Source organism: Bos mutus, chromosome 1, assembly GCF_027580195.1.
Source record: "Bos mutus isolate GX-2022 chromosome 1, NWIPB_WYAK_1.1, whole genome shotgun sequence".
Taxonomy (NCBI): domain Eukaryota; kingdom Metazoa; phylum Chordata; class Mammalia; order Artiodactyla; family Bovidae; genus Bos; species Bos mutus.
Window position 1 is genome coordinate 69,296,068 of NC_091617.1, and position 23,657 is coordinate 69,319,724.

The 23,657-nt window shown below is 39.1% G+C and overlaps 1 protein-coding gene across 4 annotated transcripts in view; it reads left to right on the plus strand.

Moving 5' to 3' along the window:
- IQCG (IQ motif containing G) overlaps window positions 1-23,657 on the plus strand; it is a 52,807-nt gene that overhangs the window by 24,343 nt on the left and 4,807 nt on the right. For all 4 annotated transcript variants that reach the window (XM_070370650.1, XM_070370657.1, XM_005904482.3 and 1 more), the window contains 3 exons: window positions 5,822-5,903; window positions 13,471-13,632; window positions 16,040-16,114. In XM_070370650.1, coding sequence (XP_070226751.1) covers window positions 5,822-5,903; window positions 13,471-13,632; window positions 16,040-16,114 — 319 coding nt within the window. The remainder of the gene's footprint in view (window positions 1-5,821; window positions 5,904-13,470; window positions 13,633-16,039; window positions 16,115-23,657) is intronic.

The window sequence follows — 23,657 nt, forward strand, 5'->3', positions numbered from 1 at the left end:
TTCTTGCAAGTCCCTTGGACTGCAAGGAGATCCAACCAGTCCATCCTAAGGAGACCAGTCCTGGGTATTCATTGGAAGGACTGATGCTGAGGCTGAAACTCCAATACTTTGGCCACCTCATGCAAAGAGTTGACTCATTGGAAAAGACCCTGATGCTGGGAGGGATTGGGGGCAGGAGGAGAAGGGGATGACAGAGGATGAGATGGCTGGATAGCATCACCGACTTGATGCACATGAGTTTGGGTGAACTCCAGGAGTTGGTGATGGACAGTGAGGCCTGGCATGCTGCGATTCATGGGGTCGCAAAGAGTCAGACATGACTGAATGACTGAACTGAATAAAGAATGATGTTGAGTATCTTTTCATGTGTTTGTTAGCCATCTGTATATCTTCTTTGGAGAAATGTCTGTTTAGGTCTTTTTCCCACTTTTTGATTGGGTGGTTTGTTTTTCTGGTATTGAGTTGTATGAGCTGCTTGTATATTTTGGAAGTTAATCCTTTGTCAGTTGTTTCATTTGCTATTATTTTCTCCCATTCTGAGGGTTGTCTTTTCACCTTGCTTATAGCTTCGTTTGCTGTGCAAAAACTTTTAAGTTTAATCGGGTCCCATTTGTTTACTTTTGTTTTTATTTCCATTACTCTAGGAGATGGGTCATAGAGGATCTTGCTTTGGTTTATGTCATCAAGTGTTCTGCCTATGTTTTCCTCTAAGAGTTTTAGGGAGAAGGCAGTGGCAACCCACTCCAATACTCTTGCCTGGAAAATCCCATGGACGGAGGAGCCTGGTAGGCTGCAGTCCATGGGGTCGCTAAGAGTCGAGTATGACTGAGCGACTTCACTTTCACTTTTCACTTTCATGCATTGGAGAAGGAAATGGCAACCCACTCCAGTGTTCTTGCCTAGAGAATCCCAGGGACAGGGGAGCCTGGTAGGCTGCCATCTTTGGGGTCGCACAGAGTCGGACGCTACTGAAGTGACTTAGCAGCAGTAGCAGTAGCAAGAGTTTTATAGTTTCTGGTCTTACATTTAGGTCCTTAATCCATTTTGAGTTTATCTTTGTGTATGTTGTTAGGAAGTGTTCTAATTTCATTCTTTTACATGTAGCTGGCCAGTTTTCCCAGCACCATTTATTGAAGAGGCTGTCTTTGCCCCATGGTATATTCTTGCCTCTTTTGTCAAAAATAAGGTACCCATAGGTGCATGGGTTTATTTCTGGGCTTTCTATCTTGTTGCATTGGTCTATATTTCTGTTTTTGTGCCAGTACCATACTGTCTTGATGTCTGTAGCTTTGTATCTGAAGTCAGGAAGGTTGATTCCTCCACCTCCATTCTTCTTTCTCAAGACTGCTTTGGCTATTCGGGTTCTTCTGTGTTCCCACATGAATTGTGAAATTTTTTGTTCTAATTATGTGAAAAATGCCATTGATAATTTGATAGGGATAGTATTGAATCTGTAGATTGCGTTTGGCAATATAGTCATTTTTACAATATTGATTCTCCCTACCCAGGAACATGGAATATCTCTCCATCTGTTTATGTCATCTTTGATTTCTTTCATTTGTGTCATAATATTCTGTGTACAGTTCTTTTGTCTCCTTAGGTAGGTTTATTCCTAGATATTTACTTCTTTTTGTTGCAGTGGTGAATGGGATTGATTCCTTAATTTCTCTTTCTATATAGAATTGCAAATGATTTCTGTGTATTGATTTTGTATCCTGCAACTTTTCCAAATTCACTGATTAGCTCTAGTAATTTTCTGATAGTGTCTTTAGGGTTTTCTATGTACAGTATCATATCATCTGCAAACAGTAAGAGCTTTACTTCTTCTTTTCCAATCTGGATTCTTTTTTTTCTTTTTCTTCTCTGATTGCTTGTAGCTAGCATTTCCAGAACTATGTTGAATAATAGTGGTGAAAGTGGACAGCTTTGTATTGTTCCTGATCTTAGGGGGAATGCTTTTAGTTTTTCACCATTGAGGATAATGTTTGCTGTAGGCTTATTATTTGTGGCCTTTACTATGTTGAGGTAGGTTCCTTCTGTGTCCATTTTTTGAAGACTTTTAATCATAAATAGGTGCTTAATTTTGTCAAAGGCTTTTTCTGCATCTATTGAGATTGTCATATAATTTTTATCTTTCAATTTGTTAATATAGTGTATCACATTGATTGATTTGAGTATATTGAAGAATCCTTGCATCCCTGGAGTAAACCCAGCTTGATCATGGTGTATGAGCTTTTTGATGTGTTGTTGAATTCTGTTTGCTAAAATTTTGTTGAGAATTTTTGCATTTATGTTCATCAGTGATATTGGCCTGTAGTTTTCTTTTTTTGGTTTATCTTTGTCTGGTTTGGGTATCAGGGTGATGGTGGCCTCATAGAATGAGTTTGGAAGTGTTCCTTCCTCTGCAATTTTTTGAAAGACTTTTAGAAGGATAGGCATTATCTCTTCTCTAAGTTTGATAGATTTCGCCTGTGAAGCATCTGGTCCTGGGCTTTTGTTTTTTGGGAGATTTTTGATCACAGCTTCAATTTCATTGCTTGTAATTGGGTTGTTCATAATTTCATTTCTTCCTGGTTCAGTCTTGGCAGACTGAACTTTTCTAAGAATCTGTCCATTTCTTCCAGGTTACCCATTTTATTGCCATATAGTTGTTCATTCCAGTCTCTTATAATCCTTTGTATTTCTGCATTGTCTGATGTAACCTCTCCTTTTTCATTTCTAATTTTGTTGATTTGATTCTTCCTTTTTTTCTTGATGAGTCTGGCTAAAGGTTTGTCAATTTTGTTTATCTTCTGAAAGAACCAGCTTTTAGTTTTACTAATCTTTACTATTGTTTCTTTCTTTTTATTTCTGCTCGGGTGTTTATGATTTATTTCTTTCTACTAATTTAGGTTTTTTTCTTCTTTTTCCAGTTGTTTTAAGTGTACAGTTAGGTTGTCTCAATGTTTTTCTTGTTTCTTGAGGTAGGATTGTATTGCTATAAACTTCCCTCTTAGAACTGCTTTTGCTGCATCCCATAGGTTTTGATTTGTCGTGTTTTAATTATCATTTGTTTCTAGAAGTTTTTTGATTTCCCTTTTGATTTCTTCAGTAACCTGTTGATTATTTAGAAGTTTGTTGTTTAGTCTCCATGTTTTTGTGTGTCTTACACTTTTTTTCTTGTAATTGGTATCTAGTCTCATAGCATTGTGGTTGGAAAGGATGCTTGATATGATTTCAATTTTCTTAAATTTGCTGAGGTTTGATTTGTGACCCAAGATGTGGTCTACCCTGGAGAATGTTCCATGTGCACTTGAGAAGAAGGTGTATTCTTCTGCATTTGGATGGAATGTCCTGAAGATATCAATAAGATCCATCTCATCTAATCTATCATTTAAGGCTTGTGTTTCCCCATTCATTTTGTTTTGATGATCTGTCCATTGGTGTGAGTGGGGTGTTAAAATTTCCTACTTATTATTGTGTTACTGTCAGTTTCTCCTTTTATGTCTGTTAGTGTTTGTCTTATGTATTGAGGTGCTCCTATGTTGGGTGCATAGATAGTTACAATTGTTATGTCTTTCTCTTGGATCGATCCCTTGATCATTATGTAGTGTCCTTCCCTATCTCTTGTAATCTTCTTTATTTTAAGGTCTATTTTGTCTGATATGAGGATTGCTACTTCAGCTTTCTTTTGCTTCCCATTTGCATGAAATACACTTTTTCCATCCTCTCACTTTCAGGCTATATGTGTCTTGAGGTCTGAAGTGGGTTTCTTATAGATAGCATATATATGGGTCTTGTTTTTGTATCCATTCAGCCAGTCTGTGTCTTTTGGTTGGAGTGTTTAACCCATTTACATTTAAGGTAATTATTGATATATATGTTCCTATTGCCATTTTATAATTTTTTGGGGTTGATTTTGTAGATCTTTTTTCTTCTGTTGTATTTCTTGATTACATAAGTCCCTTTAACATTTGTTGTAAAGCTGGTTTGATGGTACTGAATTCTCTTAACTTTGCTTGTTGGAAAAGCTTTTTATTTCTCCATCAATTTTGAATGAGATCTTTGCCAGGCACAGTAATCTTGGTTGTAGATTTTTCCCTTTCAGTACTTTAAATATATCCTAAAATTCCCTTCTGGCCTGCAGAGTTTCTGCTGAAAGATCAGCTGTTAAGCATATGGGGTTTCCCTTGTATGTTACGTCTTGCTTCTCCCTTGCTGCTTTTAATGTTCTTTGTGTTTAGTCTTTGTTAGTTTGATTAGTATGTGTCTTGGCTTGTTTCTCCTTGGGTTTATCTGTATGGGACTCTTTGTGCCTCTTGGACTTGATTGACTATTTCCTTTTCAATGTTGGGGAAATTTTCAACTATAATGTCTTCAAAAATTTTCTCATACCTTTTCTTTTTCTTTTCTTCTTCTAGGACCCCTATAATTTGAATGTTGGTGCATTTGATATAGTCCCAGAGGTCTCTGAGACTGTCCTCAGCTGTTTTCATTCTTTTTACTTTATTCTGCTCTTCAGAAGTTATTTCCACCATTTTATCTTCCAGCTCACTAATTCATTCTTCTGCTTCAGATATTCTGCTATTGATTCATTTTAGAGTATTTTAAATTTCAGTAATTGTGTTGTTTGTCTCTGTATATTTATTCTGTAATTCTTTTCAGTCTTTGTTAATTGATTCTTGCATTTTCTCCATTTTGTTTTCAAGGTTTTTGATAATCTTTACTATCATTATTCTGAATTCTTTTTCAGGTACTTTGCCTATTTCCTCTTCATTTATTTGGATTTCTGTGTTTCTAGTTTGTTTCTTCATTTGTGCAGTATTTCTCTGCCTTTTCTTTTTTTTTTTTTTTTCTAGGTTATTGTGTTTGAGGTCTCCTTTCCCCAGGCTTCTAGGAAAGTTGAATTCTTTCCTTGAAGAAGGTTGAATTCTTTCTTCCTTTTGGTTTCTGCCTCCTAAGGTTGGTTCAGTGGTTTGTGTGAGCTTCTTGTAGGGTGAGAGTTGTGCTGAGGTTTTGTTTGTTTGTTTGTTTTTCCTCTGATGGGCAAGGCTGAGTGAGGTGGTAATCCTGTCTGCTGATTATTGGGTTTGTTTTTGTTTTGTTTGTCATTTAGATGAGGCATCCTGCACAGGGTGCTACTGGTGGTTGGGTGACGCCGGGTCTTTAATTCAAGTGGTTTCCTTTTTGTGAGTTCTCACTATTTCATACTCTCTAGGGTTAGTTCTCTGGTAGACTGGGGTCTTGGAGTCACTGCTCCCACTCTAAAGACTCAGGGCTTGATCACTTGACAAATCCTCCCTCCTGAGGCCATCATGGAACGTGGGGTTCTTCCCTGCTTCGAGGCTCTGAGCCAGAACCTTGCGGGGGTATGGACAGCAGCCTCTGGACTGACCAGCCCCTCAGCCCACTCCAGCACCTTCTGGTGTTAAGAAAGGTGTCTCCGGGTCCTGTCACCCCTGTGCACTGAAGCCAATCTATTGACACTGGAAGGAGGCGAGAAACTTGAATTGGAAGCTTCAGCAATCAGCATTTGAGAAACTTCTCTCCACTTTAGCACCATCTCCAGAACGCAGAGCTGAGAGACCGTGCAAACTGCAGCATGGTGAGAGAGCAAAGTGAGAGCAAAATCACAGTCTTTTTAAAAATATTATTGAAATTTTGCTCCATGGACCAGTACCATTAGCATCACCTGGGACCTTGGCACAGTTGCAAATTCCACTGAATGAATTAGAATCTGGGACAGAGCCCAGGAATCTGTTCTTTAGCCTCCAGGTGAACCTGTGTACACTGAATTTTGAGAAGCACTTCTCTAAATATAAATTATCCTTATTTTCTCTAGGGAGGAAAATGGAAGAAAGAAGATAAAATCTCTTCAAAAACAGTTGCTTAATGTCAAAAAAGAAAGGCAAGCTGAAGTACAGGTAAGAATTATCTGGACAACACCAAAAGTTACTGGGTTGATAACAGCTAAGTAGAAGTCATCTTTTTCAAGCAAAAAAAAGAAGTTATGTATAAGAAATTGTTGTTTTCCCTGAGTTGCCTTTAATATTTATATTAAAAATAAAAGGATAGCAGATATTTGGTGGAATGCACAAACATGTCCAGAATCGAACTTTGAGAGACTCTAACACTCTGGAGCTCTTAGTCTGTTCTTACCCCTCCCAACCAATCCAACCATATCACCCACTCCTTCCTTCTAGGAGACCTTGTCTCAGGCAGTCTCTTGTATGCCAAGGTTCCAGATGGGAGATTATGGTCCTAGGTAGTACCTTAAGCACATCACATACTCCTTACAAGGCTTCTCTGGTGGCCCAGATGGTAAAGAATCTGCCTGCAATGCGGGAGACCTGGTTTCAGTCCCTGGGTTGGGAAGATCCCCTGGAGGAGGGCATGGCAACCCACTCTAGTATTCTTGCCTGGAGAATCCCCATGGACAGAGGAGCCTGGTGGGCTACAGTCCATGGGGTCACAAAGGGTTGGACACAACTTAGTGACTAAGCACAACACAAATACTCCTTACACCTAATGGTTAGTGTTAATAATGTCATTTGTATTATATTTCAACTACAGAGTGGATTTATTGAGCTTTTCTGGTCATTAGGGCCTTACTTTATGTCTAATTTACCTGTATAAGGAAATGCATCCCAAGTTTTAAGCAAGTACTTACAAAACTGTGTTTGGGCAGTTAGAAATTAGTACCATGACTATTAGAATTAAGAAAGTTACTAAGTATGGCCTGATATATCAGCTTTTCATTGCCTAGCTATTTGGACAAGCTTATACTTCAGATATAGGAATCTTCCTTATCTCCTACAAAGAAGTTAGAAGAATATTAGGAAAATATATTTGGAAGAATTGTCTAAAGAAGGTCACTAGCCTTTCTTCTGAGATATTTATTATCTTTAGGTCTTCTGACTTGCTTAGCATCCTCTCTTATTTTCTATTATCAGTTTTAAAGTACCTTTGTTATTTATTTTTACTTCAATATCCCTATTAACCCTGTGTTTATAGCTTACGCTCTTTGAAAACCATTTTTGCACCACCGTCACCTCAAAAGCTTTATAAAAACTGGTGTACACTTAGGCTTTCTCTGTAATGAATAGAATTTTTCAGAAGTTTCTTAACTTTTTTTTCCCCTCAATAACTCTACCATTATTATAAGTTCTTCTTGTATTCCTTGAGTATTAAAAAAAAAGATATTTATATTAATGTCCTTTTAAGACTCAAACCAAATAGTATCAAAAGAGACCTCAGCTTTGGGCTCTGCCAATCAAGTCCCCTACACTACTATCACAACCCCCTTTTTTCTCTTTTCTTTACATTATATTGTTGATAATATAATTTTTCCAACAAGTAACACTTGCTTGTGAAACTTACCTTCTTGGATTTCAGTCTCAGCTGTTACATTCAGGCTCAGTAAAACTAAAGTAGAATATCACTCAGATATTTTGATCATCAGAAAAGGAGTGAAACCAGGACTAGAAGACTGAAGGCAAACCTTGAACAAAAAACAACTGGCGAGATGAAATCAAGTAAAATCTCTAGAGTTACTGAAGAACCAGTGGTCAAGTCAAGGTTGGAAAACAGGAAGTACATGCATACGGGAGACCTATGGGTCAGAAACTGATGCCAGCAATTAAGGTGGCAGGCTTGAGTGTGTGAAAGTATGTGTGGAGATCACTGGAATGTGAGGGAATAATTGAGTTGTGAAGCTTCCTACTGGAAGTGAAGAGGAACTTAAGAGTCTCTTGATAGAGGTGAAAGAGGAGAGTGAAAAAGTTGGCTTAAAACTCAACATTCAAAAAACAAAGATCATGACATCCAGTCCCATCACCTCATGGCAAATAGATGTGGAAAAATTGGAAACAGTATCAGATTTCATTTTCTTGGCCTCCAAAATCAATGTGGACAGTGACTGCAGCTACGAAATTAAAAGATGCTTGCTCCTTGGAGGAAAATCTATGACAAACCTAGACAATGTATTAAAAAAAGCAGGGACATTACTTTGCCAACAAAGGTCTGTATAGTCAAAGCTATGGTTTTTCCAGTAGTCATGTATGGATGTGACAGTTGGACCATAAAGAAGGCTGAGCGCTGAAGAATTGATACTTTTAAACTGTGGTGTTGGAGAACTCTTGAGAGTCCCTTGGACAGCAAGGAGATCAAACCAGTCAATCCTAAAGGAGTCAATCTGAATATTCATTGGACAGACTGATGCTGAAGCCCAAGCTTTAATACTTTGACTACCTGATGTGACGAGCCGACTCCTTGGGAAAAAGCCCTGTTGCTAAGAAAGATTCAGGGCAAGAGGTGAAAGGGGCGACAGAGGATGAGATGGTTGGATGGCATCACTGACTCAATGGACATGAGTTTGAGCAAACTCGGGAGATAGTGAAGGACAGAGAAGCCTGGTGTGCTATAGTTCATGGGATCAGAAAGAGTTGGACACGACTTGGCAACGGAATAACAACAACAACCTCTAATGAAACCGTTGAAGACAGTTAAGTCTTTGTAATTCTCAACTTACAAGATTTTTCTAGCCAGAATCAGGACTTTAGTTTCACTTTGCTTCTTCTTAAAGTCAGTATGCTATGCTATGCTAAGTCACTTCAGTCGTGTCCGACTCTGTGCGACCCCATAGATGGCAGCCCACCAGGCTCCCCTATCCCTGGGATTCTCCAGGCAAGAACACTGGAGTGGGCTGCCATTTCCTTCTCCAATGCATGAAAGTGAAAAGTGAAAAGTGAAAGTGAAGTTGCTCAGTCATGTCCGACTCTTAGCAACCCCATGGATTGCAGCCTAATAGGCTCCTCTGTCCATGGGATTTTCCAAGCAAGAGTACTGGAGTGGGGTGCCATTGCCTTCTCCAAGAGTCAGTATAGTTCAGTTCAGTTGCTCAGTCATGTCAGACTCTTTGCGACACCATGGACTGCAGCTCACCAGGCCTCCCTGTCCATCACCAACTCCCAGAGTTTACTCAAACTCATGTCCATTGAGTCAGTGAAACCATTAAACCATCTCATCCTCTGTTGTCCCCTTCTTCTCCTGCATTCAATCTTTCCCAGCCTCAGGGTTTTTTCAAATGAGTCAGTTCTTCGCATCAGGTGGCCAAAGTATTGGGAGTGTCACCTTCAGCATCAGTCCTTCCAATGAATATTCAGGACTGATTTCCTTTAGGATGAATCGGTTGGATCTCCTAGCTGTCCAAGGGACTCCCAAGAGTCTTCTCCAACACCACAGTTCAAAAACATCAATTCTTCCACTCTCAGCTTTCTTTATAGTCCAACTCTCACAGCCACACATGACTACTGGAAAAACCATAGCTTTGACTAGATGGACCTTTCTTGGCAAAGTAATGTCTCTACTTTTTAATATGCTGTCTAGGGTGGTCATAGCTTTTCTTCCAAGGAGCAATCATCTTTTAATTTCATAGCTACAGTCACCATCTGCAGTGATTTTGGAGCCCCCCAAAATAAAGTCTGTCACTGTTTCCATTGTTTCCCCATCTATTTACCATGAACTGATGGGACCAGATACCATGATCTTACTTTTCTGAAAGTTGAGTTTTAAGCCAGTTTTTTCACTCTCGTCTTTCACTTTCATCACAAGGCTTTTTAGTTCTTCTTCGCTTTCTGCCTTAAGGGTGGTATTATCTGCATATCTGAGGTTATTGATATTTCTCCTGGAAATCTTGATTCCAGCTTGTGCTTCATCCAGCCCAGTGTTTGTCATGATGTACCCTGCATATAAGTTAAATAAGCAGGGTGACAATATACAGCCTTGACGTACTCCTTTTCCTATTTGGAACCAGTCTGTTGTTCCATGTCCAGTTCTAACTGTTCCTTCCTGACATACGTACAGATTTCTCAGGAGGCAGGTCAGGTGGTCTGGTATTCCCCTCTCTTTCAGAATTTTCCAGTTTGTTGTGATCCACACAGTCAAAGGCTTTGGCATAATCAATAAAGCAGAAATAGATATTTTTCTGAAATTCGCTTGCTTTGTTGATGATCCAATGGATGTTGGCAATTTGATCTCTGGTTCCTCTGCCTTTTCTTAATCCAGCTTGAACATCTGGATGTTGACAGTTCACTTGCTGTTAAAGCCTGGCTTGTAGAATTTTGAGCATTACTTTACTAGCGTGTGAGATGAGTGCAATTGTGCAGTAGTTTGAACATTCTTTGGCATTGCCTTTCTTTGGGATTAGAATGAAAACTGACTTTTCCAGTCCTGTGGCCACTGCTGAGTTTTCCAAATTTGCTGGCATATTGAGTGCAGCACTTTGACAGCATCATCTTTCAGGATTTAAATAGCTCAACTGGAATTCCATCACCTCCACTAGCTTTGTTCGTAGTGAGGCCCACTTGACTTTGCATTCCAGGATGCCTGGTTCTAGGTGAGTGATCACACCATCGTGATTATCTGGGTTGTGAAGATCTTTTTTGTGCAGTTCTTCTATGTATTCTTACCACCTCTTCTTCTGCTTCTGTTAGGTCCATACCATTTCTGTCCTTTATTGAGCCCATCCTTGCATGAAATGTTCCCTTGGTATCTCTAATTTTCTTGAAGAGATCTCTAGTCTTTCCCATTCTATTGTTTTCCTCTATTTCTTTGTATCGATCACTGAGGAAGGCTTTCTTATCTCTCCTTGCTATTCTTTGGAACTCTGCATTCAAATGAGTATATCTTTGCTTTTCTCTTGTGCCTTTCACCTCTTATTTTCACAGCTATTTGTAAGGCCTCCTCAGACAGACGTTTTGCCTTTTTGCATTTCTTTTTCTTGGGGATGGTCTTAATCCCTGTCTTGTGCACAATGTCACGAACCTCCATCCATAGTTCTTCAGGTACTCTGTCTTTCAGATCTAATCCCTTGAATCTATTTCTCATTTCCACTGTATAATCATAAGGGATTTGATTTAGGTCTAGTGGTTTTTCCCTACTTTCTTCAATTTAAGTCTGAATTTGGCAATAAGGAGTTCATGGTCTGAGCCACAGTCAGCTCCTGGTCTTGTTTTTGCTGACTGTATAGAGCTTCTCCATCTTTAGCTGAAAAGAATATAATCAATCTGATTTCGGTGTTGACCACCTGGTGATGTCCATGTATAGAGTCTTCTCTTGTGTTGTTGGAAGAAGGTGTTTGCTATGACCAGTGCGTTCTCTTGGCAAAACTTTATTAGATTTTGCCCTACTTCATTCTGTACTCCTAGGCCAAATTTGCCTGTTCTTCCAGGTACTTCTTGACTTCCTGCTTTTGCATTCCAGTCCCTCATAATGAAAAAGACATCTTTTTTGGGTGTTAGTTCTAGAAGATCTTGTTGATCTTCATAGAAGACCGATGAACTTCAGCTTCTTCAGCATTACTGGTCAAGGCATCAACTTGGATTAATGTGATATTGAATGGTTTGCCTTGGAAACGAACAGAGATCGTTCTGTTGTTTTTGAGATTGCATCCAAGTACTGCATTTCGGACTCTTTTTTTTTTTTTAATATGATGGCTACTCCATTTCTTCTAAGGAATTGTTGCCCACAGTAGTAGATGTAATGGTCATCTGAGTTAAGTTCACCCATTCCAGTCTTAGTTCGCTGATTCCTAAAATGTCGATGTTTACTCTTGCCATCTTGTGTTTGAACACTTCCAATTTGCCTTGATTCATGGACCTAGCATTCCAGGTTTCCTATGCAATATTGCTCTTTGCAGCACTGGACTTTACTTTCATCACCAGTCACAGCCACAACTGGATATTGTTTTTGCTTTGGCTCCATCCCTTCATTCTTTCTGGAGTTATTTCTCCACTGATCTCCAGTAGCATATTGGGCACCTACCAACCTGGGGAGTTCATCATTCATTATCCTATCTTTTTGCATTTTCGTACTGTTCATGGGGCTCTCAAGGCAAGAATACTGAAGTGGTTTGCCATTCCCTTTTCCAGTAGACTGCATTTTGTCAGAACTCTCCACCATGACCCATCCATCCGGGTGGCCCTTCATGGCATGTCTCATAGTGTCATTAAGTTAGACAAGGCTGTGGTCCATGTGATCAGATTGGTTAGTTTTCTGTGATTGTGGTTTTCAGTCTTTCTGCCCTCTGATGGAGAAGGATAAGAGGCTTATGGAAGCTTCCTGATGGAAGAGACTGACTGAGGCGGAGTCAATATAGTGTTCTAATAATCATCAGAGTTTCAAATTCTTCTAGCTTATGGAAGATATATTTCTATATCTATCTATGTATCTATCTATCTATATTTTCAGTTGTCCAGCACTAAAAATTTAAGGAAAATGAGAATTCCTAGGCTCAGTGGGGAAATAACTCCTTCTTGGAATCCTGTTCTGAAAGTATCTTTCTAGTACTATATATCTTAGTGGCAGCTCCAGCATTGGAAAACAGTATGGAAATCCCTCAAAAAATTAAGAACTACCATATGATTCTGCTATTCTACTTCTGGGTATTTATCCAAAGAACATGAAGACACTAATTCAGAAAGGTGTATGTAGCCCTGTGTTCATTGCAGCATTGTTCAGAACAGCCACAATAAGGAAACAACCTATATTCACATTGACAGATAAATGGATAAAGAAGGTGTGGTACATGTTTACAACAGTGTATAGACAATGGATACTTCCTAGCCATACAAAGATTGAATCTTGCTATTTTTGACAATATGGATGGACATTGAGATTATCATGCAAAGTGAAATAAGTCAGACAAAGAAAGATAAATACTGTATAATTTCACTCATATGTGGAATCTAAAACAAGCAAACAAAAATAGATGAACAAACCAAACCAAAACAAACATGTAGAACAGAGTAGTCGGTCCCAGAAGGGGAAAGGGTTGGGGGTAAGAAACGGGTAAAGCAGGGGTGTCAACTATATGGTGACGGATGGAAACTAAATTTTCGGTGTTGAGCACATTGTAATGTATACAGAAGTTGAAATATCAATATAATGTTGCACACATGAAGCTGATGTAATTTTATAAACCAATGTTAATGCAATTAAAAAAAGAGAAGTTGCCAAGCACTTTGCAACCTGGGAAGAATTTTCAAATACATTGTCAATTAATCCTTATAATTACTTGCTAAGATATTTCAGGCAGGGTGGATATTAATGTTTCTATTGTAAAGAAGGTGAGACTTGGAGAGTTTAACTGATGTGTCCTAATTCACACAATTGGCGGGGCTTGGGTGGGAAGTTAGGTCTTTTGATCATTTAGTCCAGTGCTCTTTCCACTAAAATGAAATAGTAATGGGAAATCTGTGTGGATACAGGATACCCAAATAATGTGCCTAGGGAAGAATCCCACAGTCTTAGAACTGCTTTTCATTTTCATTTATACTATCCATGATTATTGGGTAAATTTCTCATAGTGTGATAGCAGAAAAACAGATCCAGTTCCCTGTTGATATGTAAGTACAAAAGCTTAAGCTGCTGACTGAGCTGAATGGAGGTAGAATGCATTTTAATTTAGAAATCTGGTCTTAACCTCTACAGAATCGGAATGAATATATTGCTCACCTCAAGGACCAGTTGCAAGAGATGAAGGCAAAAACCAATATGGAGAATCGCTATATGAAGAGAAACACAGAACTGCAGATTTCCCAGACCCAGAAAAAATGTAGCAAAACAGAAGAGCTCTTGCTGGAAGAGATTGAGGTGATCACTGTTAATTAGGAATGAATCTAATGACTGGCTTTCAAACTGTCACTCCCGATATTTCAGCCGACAAAGGAGGTGCGAGAGGGAGACTTCTCTGATCTTTGTTCTCTCTCTCCAGCAACCCTAACATTTGAGGTTAAAGACAAAAAAAGGATGAAGACTTGCTTTTTTACAAGCAGAGATTCTGATGGGGTATAGCTTACATCTCCTGATTTTTTGTAAGGACTTTGAAATTGGTTGTACTTTCTTCTCTTGGTCACTTTATCCTTAGTTTATGAAGCCGCCTGCCATTTCTTCTGGTAATTACAGGAGAGGGCAAAACAAGATACTCAGTAACTGTAGGTTTTTGCTGCTACTTTTCTTACCCAACCAATATTTTTCATCCTGCCATTCAGTTCAGTTCAGTTCAGTTCAGTCACTCAGTCATGTCCAACTCTTTGCAACCCCATGAATCACAGCACGCCAGGCCTCCCTGTCCATCACCAACTCCCAGAGTTCACTGAGACTCACGTCCATCGAGTCAGTGATGCCATCCAGCCATCTCATCCTCTGTCGTCCCCTTCTCCTCCTGCTCCCAATCCCTCCCAGCATCAGAGTCTTTTCCAATGAGTCAACTCTTTGCATGAGGTGACCAAAGTACTGGAGTTTCAGCTTTAGCATCATTCCTTCCAAAGAAATCCCAGGGCTGATCTCCTTCAGAATGGACTGCTTGGATCTTCTTGCAGTCCAAGGGACTCTCAAGAGTCCTCCAACACCACAGTTCAAAAACGTCAATTCTTCGGCACTCAGCTTTCTTCACAGTCCAACTCTCACATCCATACATGACCACAGGAAAAACCATAGCCTTGACTAGACGGACCTTTGTTGGCAAAGGAATGTCTCTGCTTTTCAATATGCTGTCTAGGTTGGTCATAACTTTCCTTCCCAGGAGTAAGCGTCTTTTAATTTCATGGCTGCAGTCACCATCTGCAGTGATTTTAGAGCCCCAAAAAATAAGGTCTGACACTGTTTCCACTGTTTCCCCATCTATTTCCCATGAAGTGATGGGACCCGATGCCATGATCTTCGTTTTCTGAATGTTGAGCTTTAAGCCAGCTTTTTCACTCTCCACTTTTACTTTCATCAAGAGGCTTTTTAGTTCCTCTTCACTTTCTGCCATAAGGGTGGTGTCATCTGCATATCTGAGGTTATTGATATTTCTCCCGGCAATCTTGATTCCAGCTTGTGCTTCTTCCAGCCCAGCGTTTCTCATGATGTACTCTGTCTATAAGTTAAATAAGCAGGGTGACAATATACAGCCTTGACGAACTCCTTTTCCTATTTGGAACCAGTCTGTTGTTCCATGTCCAGTTCTAACTGTTGCTTCCTGACCTGCATACAGGTTTCTTAAGAGGCAGGTCAGGTGGTCTAGTAGTCCCATTTCCTGAAGAATTTTCCACAAATCCTGCCATTAAGAAATACAAAATTTAGAGAGCTGAACTCCATGCACACCTAAATTTATATTAATAGAAATGAAAAGTCACAGTGAAAAGTATCAGTAGAAAGAAACAAGGGTAGACCCTCATTTTAGAGGAAAAAGGCTATTTTCCCCCCTGCATGGAACTCATTCAGTTCATTCAGAGCAGTGTTTAAGAAATTTTGCCCTTAAGTCATAGAAATAACCTACTTCAAATAACATATATTTACATTAAGAAAACTCAAAACTTATTTCCAGATTTCTTTAAATCATACCCTCTCTTAAAGACATTTAATTTAATTAAAATTTTAAAATCTCTTTATATAGCTCAGTACCAAACTTGTCATATTGTACTTAGAACTACAAATTTTCATTTCCAAATTACAGATAAATAGTAACATGTTGTATACTTCCTGGAAACTTTTTCTAAAAATAATCATTTGGGGAGGAGGCTAAATGGCTAAAAGAACAAGATGCTGGCGAGAAGGAACAAACATTAGTCAAGCATGTCATCTGCATGCAGTAGGGGGACTCCGTTCTTTGAGTCCCTGCTTATCGGAAAGCTTATTTCCCAAGTGTGGCTTAAGACTATGACAGCAAACACTTTTTTGCACTCTGGAATGTCCTTTTGTAGGCCTGAGAACCTTGTGCCCTTGAAGCACTGTTTCTCTCTTTAAATGGACAGCACTTTCCAGGCAACAGGATTATGGCCCTCTTGCTCTGGGCTGTTGCCTGTGCCTAACACAGTGCCCGACATGACTCAGATGTGTTGTGAACATGAACTGAATTCAGGGAAACGGCATTGCTGCTCTGGAGGAATACCGTGAAGTTCTTAGGATCCCAGCTGGTAGAGAAAACTTGTCCTGCTGTTACAGCTACACCCTTAATCTTGAGAACTCACTTGCAGCCCTGTTGGGAAGAATTCTGATGTTGGTTTGTTATTCACAGAAGCTACGGCTGAAAACTGAAGAAGAGAACCGGATTCATGCCGAGATCGAACTGTTCCTTAGAAAGGAGCAGCAGGTGGGTCCCCAAACCTTTCTTATCCTCTGAAGTGTTTGTTTCCCACTTATAAAATGCCAAGGACAGCAAAACAATTTTTTTTAAGGAAAGAAAAATCGACCGTAATCGTACCAGCCTAATAAAAGAGCTATATAGCCCATGTTTTCTGTATAAGTTATCCATCTGGATAAATGTTTTATAAAGCTGTAATTTGGGTACAGGTAAAATTTTGTCATTTAGTATTATAAAAGGCACTATTTTCTTGTTCTTATATTGCCTCATAGTCATAATTTTAAATTTCCTGATTTTTTTAAAATTATAAAAGTAACATTCTTAGTTGTGTGAAGATTTTTTAAAAATTGCCTGTTGTTTTTTCACCCATATTTTTCATTTTATCATAGTCTCCTTGTAAAATAATTAATTTTAAATGGTTTTATAATGTTCCACAGAGTAGTTATTCTATAATTTATTTGTTACTCTTTGTTCTGGATATTTAGGTTATTTCCAAAGTTTCGTTACTGTAAATAATGCAGTAATGAAAGGTTGGCCCAAATGACTGTTTTCTTCACCGCAATTATTTGCTAAAAGTAAATCTCAAGCCTGAGATTATTATTTGAGAGACTGGTATTTTGTGACTTTTGATAAATATTGCTAGTAGTCTCTGTTTTACACTGACATCAGCAAGGGACACAGGTACTAATTTGAAGGTATCCTCAATGGAACTAACTGCTTTAGATATTTTTTTTTAAGTCTGCTAGTTTAATGAGTTGTTTTATTTTGGCTTTTTTTTTTTTTGCTTACTAATGGAATTGACCATTTTTTCCACATATTTATTTACTCACTTTATTTCTTATTGTGTGAATTATGAAATTATTCATATAATTATATAAATTACGTGACTGAAATGGTTTGAATTAGTATTTCCAATACTAGTAACAAAACAAGCTGGATGGAAAGAACCTTTCACAATATCTCTGTTGGCTGAATAAGGAAAAAAATTTCCAACTTACTCATGATATAGCCTACCTTTGAGAAAGCTGATGAAGTTTTAGTAAATAATTCCAAATTTGTGGTTAAAGAAGATGATTTCTAGATGCTGTCTCACAGGGCTTTACTGAAAAACATATCACTAGGCTATTAGAACCTGCACCCCTGCAATTTCAGGATTATGAGTCATGTTACCTACCTCAAATGTGAGATATAGAGCAAGTATTTGATAACAGTCAGATGAATTGGTGGATAAATGGATGTTGGATGGATAAAGTTAGTGTTACCCAGATCTTCAGCCCAATAACATAAGCAATACATAGATACTTTTTAATGAAAAATTTGAAACAGTACAGAAATGTATAGATTTTTAAAAGTGAAAGCTCTCTTAATTACTCCCATTTTCAAGTATTTCTTCCATATCTTTTTCTTTTCATGTATGTTCTTGTGTATATACCTAAATGCTTACTTGTTTTTAGTATTTATTTATTTATATTTGTTTTGACATAAATTGGATATGTATATATTTTATACATATATATAGTATATATATATCATAGTATATATTTTTTACAGACCCAGTTTTTTTTTTAATTTGCATTGTCTTTAATTTTTTCTAAAGCAGTATATTTGGTGTATAATATGCCAAAGAGGGGATATACCAAGGTTTAGGTAACCATCTTTCTCTCAGTGGACATGCCTCTAAGTGCAGGCTATATGGAAAGGCTATTCATTTTTGTATATTGTTCTAGATTCCTTATGTCCCCTCATATTAGTTTTTAATGGTTTTCAAGTTGGTTCATTTGGATTTTCTAGGTAGAAAATCTTGCTGTTGTCCAGTTGCTAAGTCGTATCTGACTCTGCAACCCCCTGGACTGCAGCACGCCAGACTTTCTTTCCTGCCCTTCACCATCTCCCTGAGTTTGCTCAAACTCATATCCTTTGAGTCAATGATGCCATCCAACCATCTCATCCTCTGTCACCCCCTTCTATTGACGGTAAATAATAGCAGTTTCCTATTTCCCCTCTCATTATTTATACATCCGTTTCCATTTTGTGGCTTATTGTATACATAGAATGGCAAGTGTAATGTTTAGTAGTATTACTAAAGTAATACTGTGGCACTGTTTCTCTACTGTTGGTTTTAATGGTGTTTCAGTCAGTATTATACATGAATTATTCATGGTCATGACGAGTTTCTCATGTGAAAGTTAGGGTTCCTTGGGAGAAAGTAGGACCCTGCAACTTGGAATGGGAATTCCTGGTATGTAATTTACATTCTTGAAACCCCACGTCACCGTAAGCCTCTCTTGCTGGTGGAAGTCGCCTGCCCTCCTATGTCTGAGGAGATTAGTCTTATTTTCCCTGAAAGCCCTGTGATAATAACTGCATCTGAGGCAGATGCTTTGAAAAGGGATGCTAGCTCTCAAGACCTAGTGCAATCACCCCTTTTGTCCATGGTTCCATCACTAGAGTCAAATCTCAGAGGGTTCCAGGCTCGTATATAACTCGGATGACTATAACTTAGAAGGACATAACTTACATTCTAAAAGAATTACAAGACTTTACTGATATATATTGGCATAAGCCCTGGAGACAGGTATGAGAATGGATTCTAAGGTTGTTGGGCCAAGGAAGGTAGAATAGAACACTGGATTAGGTCGAGTTCATTGATGTGGACCTGTTTACTAGAGAGTCTGGATTTAATGTGTTAGCTTGTGCAGCTGGAGGTGACTCTTAACAGTTTGCTTGATTGGTTAGTTAAAACCTGGACTCATTTAATTAAGTGGAGATGTCAGTGCTTCTTTGCTATAATGGAGGAGAGAATTCAAAAGACTTAGGGAGATAGGAATACAATGTGAATTTATCATGTGTGGTCTAACACCGACTCAAACACCCACCTCTAACAAGTTTCTGTGAGACACTCCTTCCTAGAAGACAGTTCTTTACTAATGCATCCAGTTCAGTTCAGTTCAGTCACTCAGTCGTGTCTGACTCTCTGTGACCCATGGACCGCAGCATGCCAGGCCTCCCTATCCATCACCAACTCCTGGAGTTTACCCAAACTCATGTCCATTGAGTCAGTGATGCCATCCAACCATCTCATCCTCTGTCATCCCCTTCTCCTCCTGCCTTCAATCTTTCCCGGCATCAAGGTCTGTTCAAATAAGTCAGCTCTTCGCATCAGATGGCCAAAGTATTGGAGTTTCAGCTTCACATCAGTCCTTCCTATGAACACCTAGGACTGATCTCCTTTAGGATGGACTGGTTGAATCTCCTTGCAGTCCAAGGGACTCTCAAGAGTCTTCTCCACACCACACTTTAAAAGCATCAATTCTTCTGCACTCAGCTTTCTTTATAGTCCAACTCTCACATCCATACATGACTATTGGAAAAACCATAGCCTTGACTAGATGGACCTTTGTTGACAAAGTAATGTCTTTGCTTTCTAATATGCTGTCTAGGTTGGTCATAAAATTTCTTCCAAGGAGTAAGCGTCTTTTAATTTCATGGCTGCAGTCACCATCTGCAGTGATTTTGGAGCCCCCAAAAATAAAGTCTGCCACTGTTTCCCCATCTATTTTCCATGAAGTGATGGGACTGGATGTCATGATCTTAGTTTTCTAAATGTTGAGCTTTAAGCTAACTTTTTTACTCTCCTCTTTCACTTTCATCAAGAGGCTTTTTAGTTCTTCTTCTCTTTATGCCAAAAGGGTGGTGTCATCTGCGTATCTGAGGTTATTGATATTTCTTCTGGCAATCTTGATTCCAGCTTGTGCTTCATCCAGCCCAATGTTTCTCATGATGTACTCTGCATATAAGTTAAATAAGCAGGGTGACAATATACAGCCTTGATGTACTCCTTTTCCTATTTGGAACCAGTCTGTTGTTCCACGTCCAGTTCTAACTGTTGCTTCCTGACCTGCATACAGGTTTCTCAAGAGGCAGATCAGGTGGTCTGGTATTCCCATCTCTCAGAATTTTCCAGTTTGTTGTGATCCGCACAGTCAAAAGCTTTGGCATAGTCAATAAAGCAGAAATAGATATTTTTCTGGAACTCTCTTGCTTTTTCAATGATCCAGCAGATGTTGGCCATTTGATCTCTGGTTCCTCTGCCTTTTCTAAAACCAGATTGAACATCTGGAAGTTGATGGTTCACTTATTGCTGAAGCCTGACTTGGAGAGTTTTGAGCATTACTTTATTAGCGTGTGAGATGAATGTAATTGTGTGGTAGTTTGAGCATTCTTTGGCATTGCCTTTCTTTGGAATTGGAATGAAAACTGCCCTTTTCCAGTCCTGTGGCCACTGCTGAGTCTTTCAAATTTGCTGGCATATTGAGTGCAGCACTTTCACGGCATCATCTTTCAGGATTTGAAATAGCTCAACTGGAATTCCATCACCTCCGCTAGCTTTGTTCGTAGTGATGCTTCCTAAGGCTTTGACTTGACTTTGCATTCCAGGATGCCTGGTTCTGAGTGAGTGATCACACCATCGTAATTATCTGGGTTGTGAAGATCTTTTTTGTACAGTTCTTCTGTGTATTCTTGCCACCCTTCTTAATATCTTCTGCTTCTGTTAGGTCCATACCATTTCTGTCCTTTATTGAGCCCATCTTTGCATGAAATGTTCCCTTGGTATCTCTGATTTTCTTGAAGAGATCTCTAGTCTTTCCCATTCTGTTGTTTTCCTCTTTCTTTGCACTGATCATTGAGGAAGGCTTTCTTATCTCGCCTTGCTATTCTTTAGAACTCTGCATTCAAATGGGTATATTTTTCCTTTTCTCCTTTGCTTTCTGCTTCTCTTGTTTTCAAGGTATTTGTAAGGCCTCCTTAGACAGCCATTTTGCCTTTTTGCATTTCTTTTTCTTGGGGATGGTCTTGATCCCTGTCTCCTGTACAATGTCACGAACCTCATTCCATAGTTCATCAGGCACTCTATCTATCAGATCTAGGCCCTTAAATCTATTTCTCACTTCCACTGTATAATCGTAAGGGGTTTGATTTAGGTCATACCTGAATGGTCTAGTGGTTTTCCCTACTTTCTTCAATTTAAGTCTGAATTTGACAATAAGAAGTTCATGATCTGAGCCACAGTCAGCTCCCTGTCTTGTTTTTGCTGACTGTATAGAGCTTCTCCATGTTTGGCTGCAAAGAATATAATCATTCTGATTTCGGTGTTGACCATCTGGTGATGTCCGTATGTAGTCTTCTCTTGTGTTGTTGGAAGAGGGTGTTTGCTATGACCAGTGAGTTCTGTTGGCAAAACTCTATTAGCCTTTGCCCTGCTTCATTCTGTACTCCAAGGCCAAATTTGCCTGTTACTCCAGGTGTTTCTTGACTTCCTACTTTTGCATTCCAGTCCTCTATAATGAAAAGGACATCTTTTTTGGGTGTTAGTTCTAAAAGGTCTTGTAGGTCTTCATAGAACTGTTCAACTTCAGCTTCTTAGATAGGGGAATACCTGCATCCTTGAAAAGCCCTGTGCTTGCTTTCTTATGTAGGCCAGGTAAGACCACAGGTGATGCCAGTCCTGATTTCAGTGGAGTTGGTAGGATCATGGAGTGCCAGAGGACATGTGGCTGCACTTAACTACAGGGAGGTACTGGGATAAAGCAGTACTTGAGCTATACAGCAGAGAAAAAGTCCAAATCTAGTAGCCAAAAACTTGATTTGAATCACCACAATGAAGAGTCGTGGCCTCTCACCCAGGTTCCAAACCAAGTAAATTCACAGACCCAGAGCCCCTTGATTGAGGGCAGCAGGTCCCCCTGAAGGTGAACTCACTAGCAACTGTTCACTTGTACAAGTAATGCAATTGAATCTTCCTCTAAGCCTTACCCAAGGGACCTACTTGTTAGAGTGACTATGCACTGGAAAAAAGAAAATACCCAGACCTTTTGAGGTTACTGAGCATTGGCTCTGAATTGATGCTAATTCCTGGGGATTCAAGACAACACTGTGGACCCTTCTCAAAATGGGTGATTATGATGGTCAGGTGATAGATGGAGACTTAAATCCGATTACTCTGGGCTCACTTTTCTATGGCTCTACCCTATGGTTATTTTCCCCAGTTACTGAACATATGGTTGGAGTAAGACATACTTGGTAACAGAATTTTCACCTTGGCTCCTGATTCATGGAGTGAGGGCCATTATGATAGGAAGGGCCTAAGAGAAGCCATCCCTACCAAGATAGTGAACATAAGCAGTACTGTAGTCTCAGTGTAACTGCTGAAATTAATGCCAACATCAAAGACTTCGAAGTGGAGGTAGTGACATTGATCACATTCCCATTCAAGTCAGCTGTTTGGCCTGTGCCATTGAATGATCTTGGAGAGTGACTGTGGACTAATGTAAATATAATCGAATGGTGACTCCAACTGCAGATACTGTTCCAGATGTCATATCTTTACTGGAGAAAATCTTGAACAGCAGCTATTAACTTGACTAAACTCCCTGTCTCCAAACTCATTTCGAAAAAACTGCAGAAACACTTTACTTTTACCTGGCTGGGCCAGCAGTACACACTCACAGTTGCATCAATTCTGTGTCTGCTCTCTCTGCCACATTACGGTCGCAGAGATCATTGCCTGCTTTGACTTTCCACGAGACCCCTAGTAGCTTACTGCGTTACGCCAATTCTATCTGATGAATAGAGGCAAGGATTTTAGATGACTTAGTGAGACACATGAATTAGAAGGTGGGAGACAAACTAGTTTTGATAATAATTCTGTATCATTATCATTCAGTTAGGGGACAGAAACCACATTGGTAATTTGAGCAGGGAACATATTAAGAAAAGAATCATTAACTGCTAATAAGGGATTGGCTAAAAAGGAAGGATACAAGAGAACTCTAGGGCTGGAGGACAGTATCCAAGGGAGGAATAAATATTTGCTTTGTTGCCTGGGTCAGAGCTGGTTTACAGCTAGTGGGGTAAAGCTGGCAAGCAGGGAACTGTAGACTGTGTTTGGCAAGCAAGACTCTGTCTGTTGTGTTAGTAGAAGTTGGTGAACAAGTGCCATTGAGTATGCCACGTCCATGACACCATCAGCTGTGCCCAGAAACAAAGGAGGAAGCACATGGGAACCAAGGAGAGAAGCTCCTCCGTCATGTCCCTCTAGCACCCTCTACTGACAAAGCTGAATATTGTGCCCGTTTGCAGAAAGAAGTGTTTGCTGCAATCATCCAGTCTTACAAAGCTGGTCAGTGAAGGATGATTTGGAATTGAGAGGCAATAAATTGATAACTGACACAAATGGGGATTTTATGACATTTAGGCTGTAGATTTATGGTAGGTAAGCCTTATCAAGTTAATAAAGTTTCCTTTTAGTCAAATCTTGCTAAGTTTTTTTTTTTCTTCTTAATCAGGAATGAAGATTGAGTTTTATGAGATGGATTTTTTTTTAAATCCATTGAGAAGATATGATTTCTTTTAATGTGTTAATAAGTTAAAATATATTAGTAGACTTGTTGATGTTGAATCATCTTTAAATTTGGGGGATAAATCTACTCTGTTCATAATTTATGATTCTTTTACTAGACTGTTAGAATTACAGATTTTTATTTTGTATTTA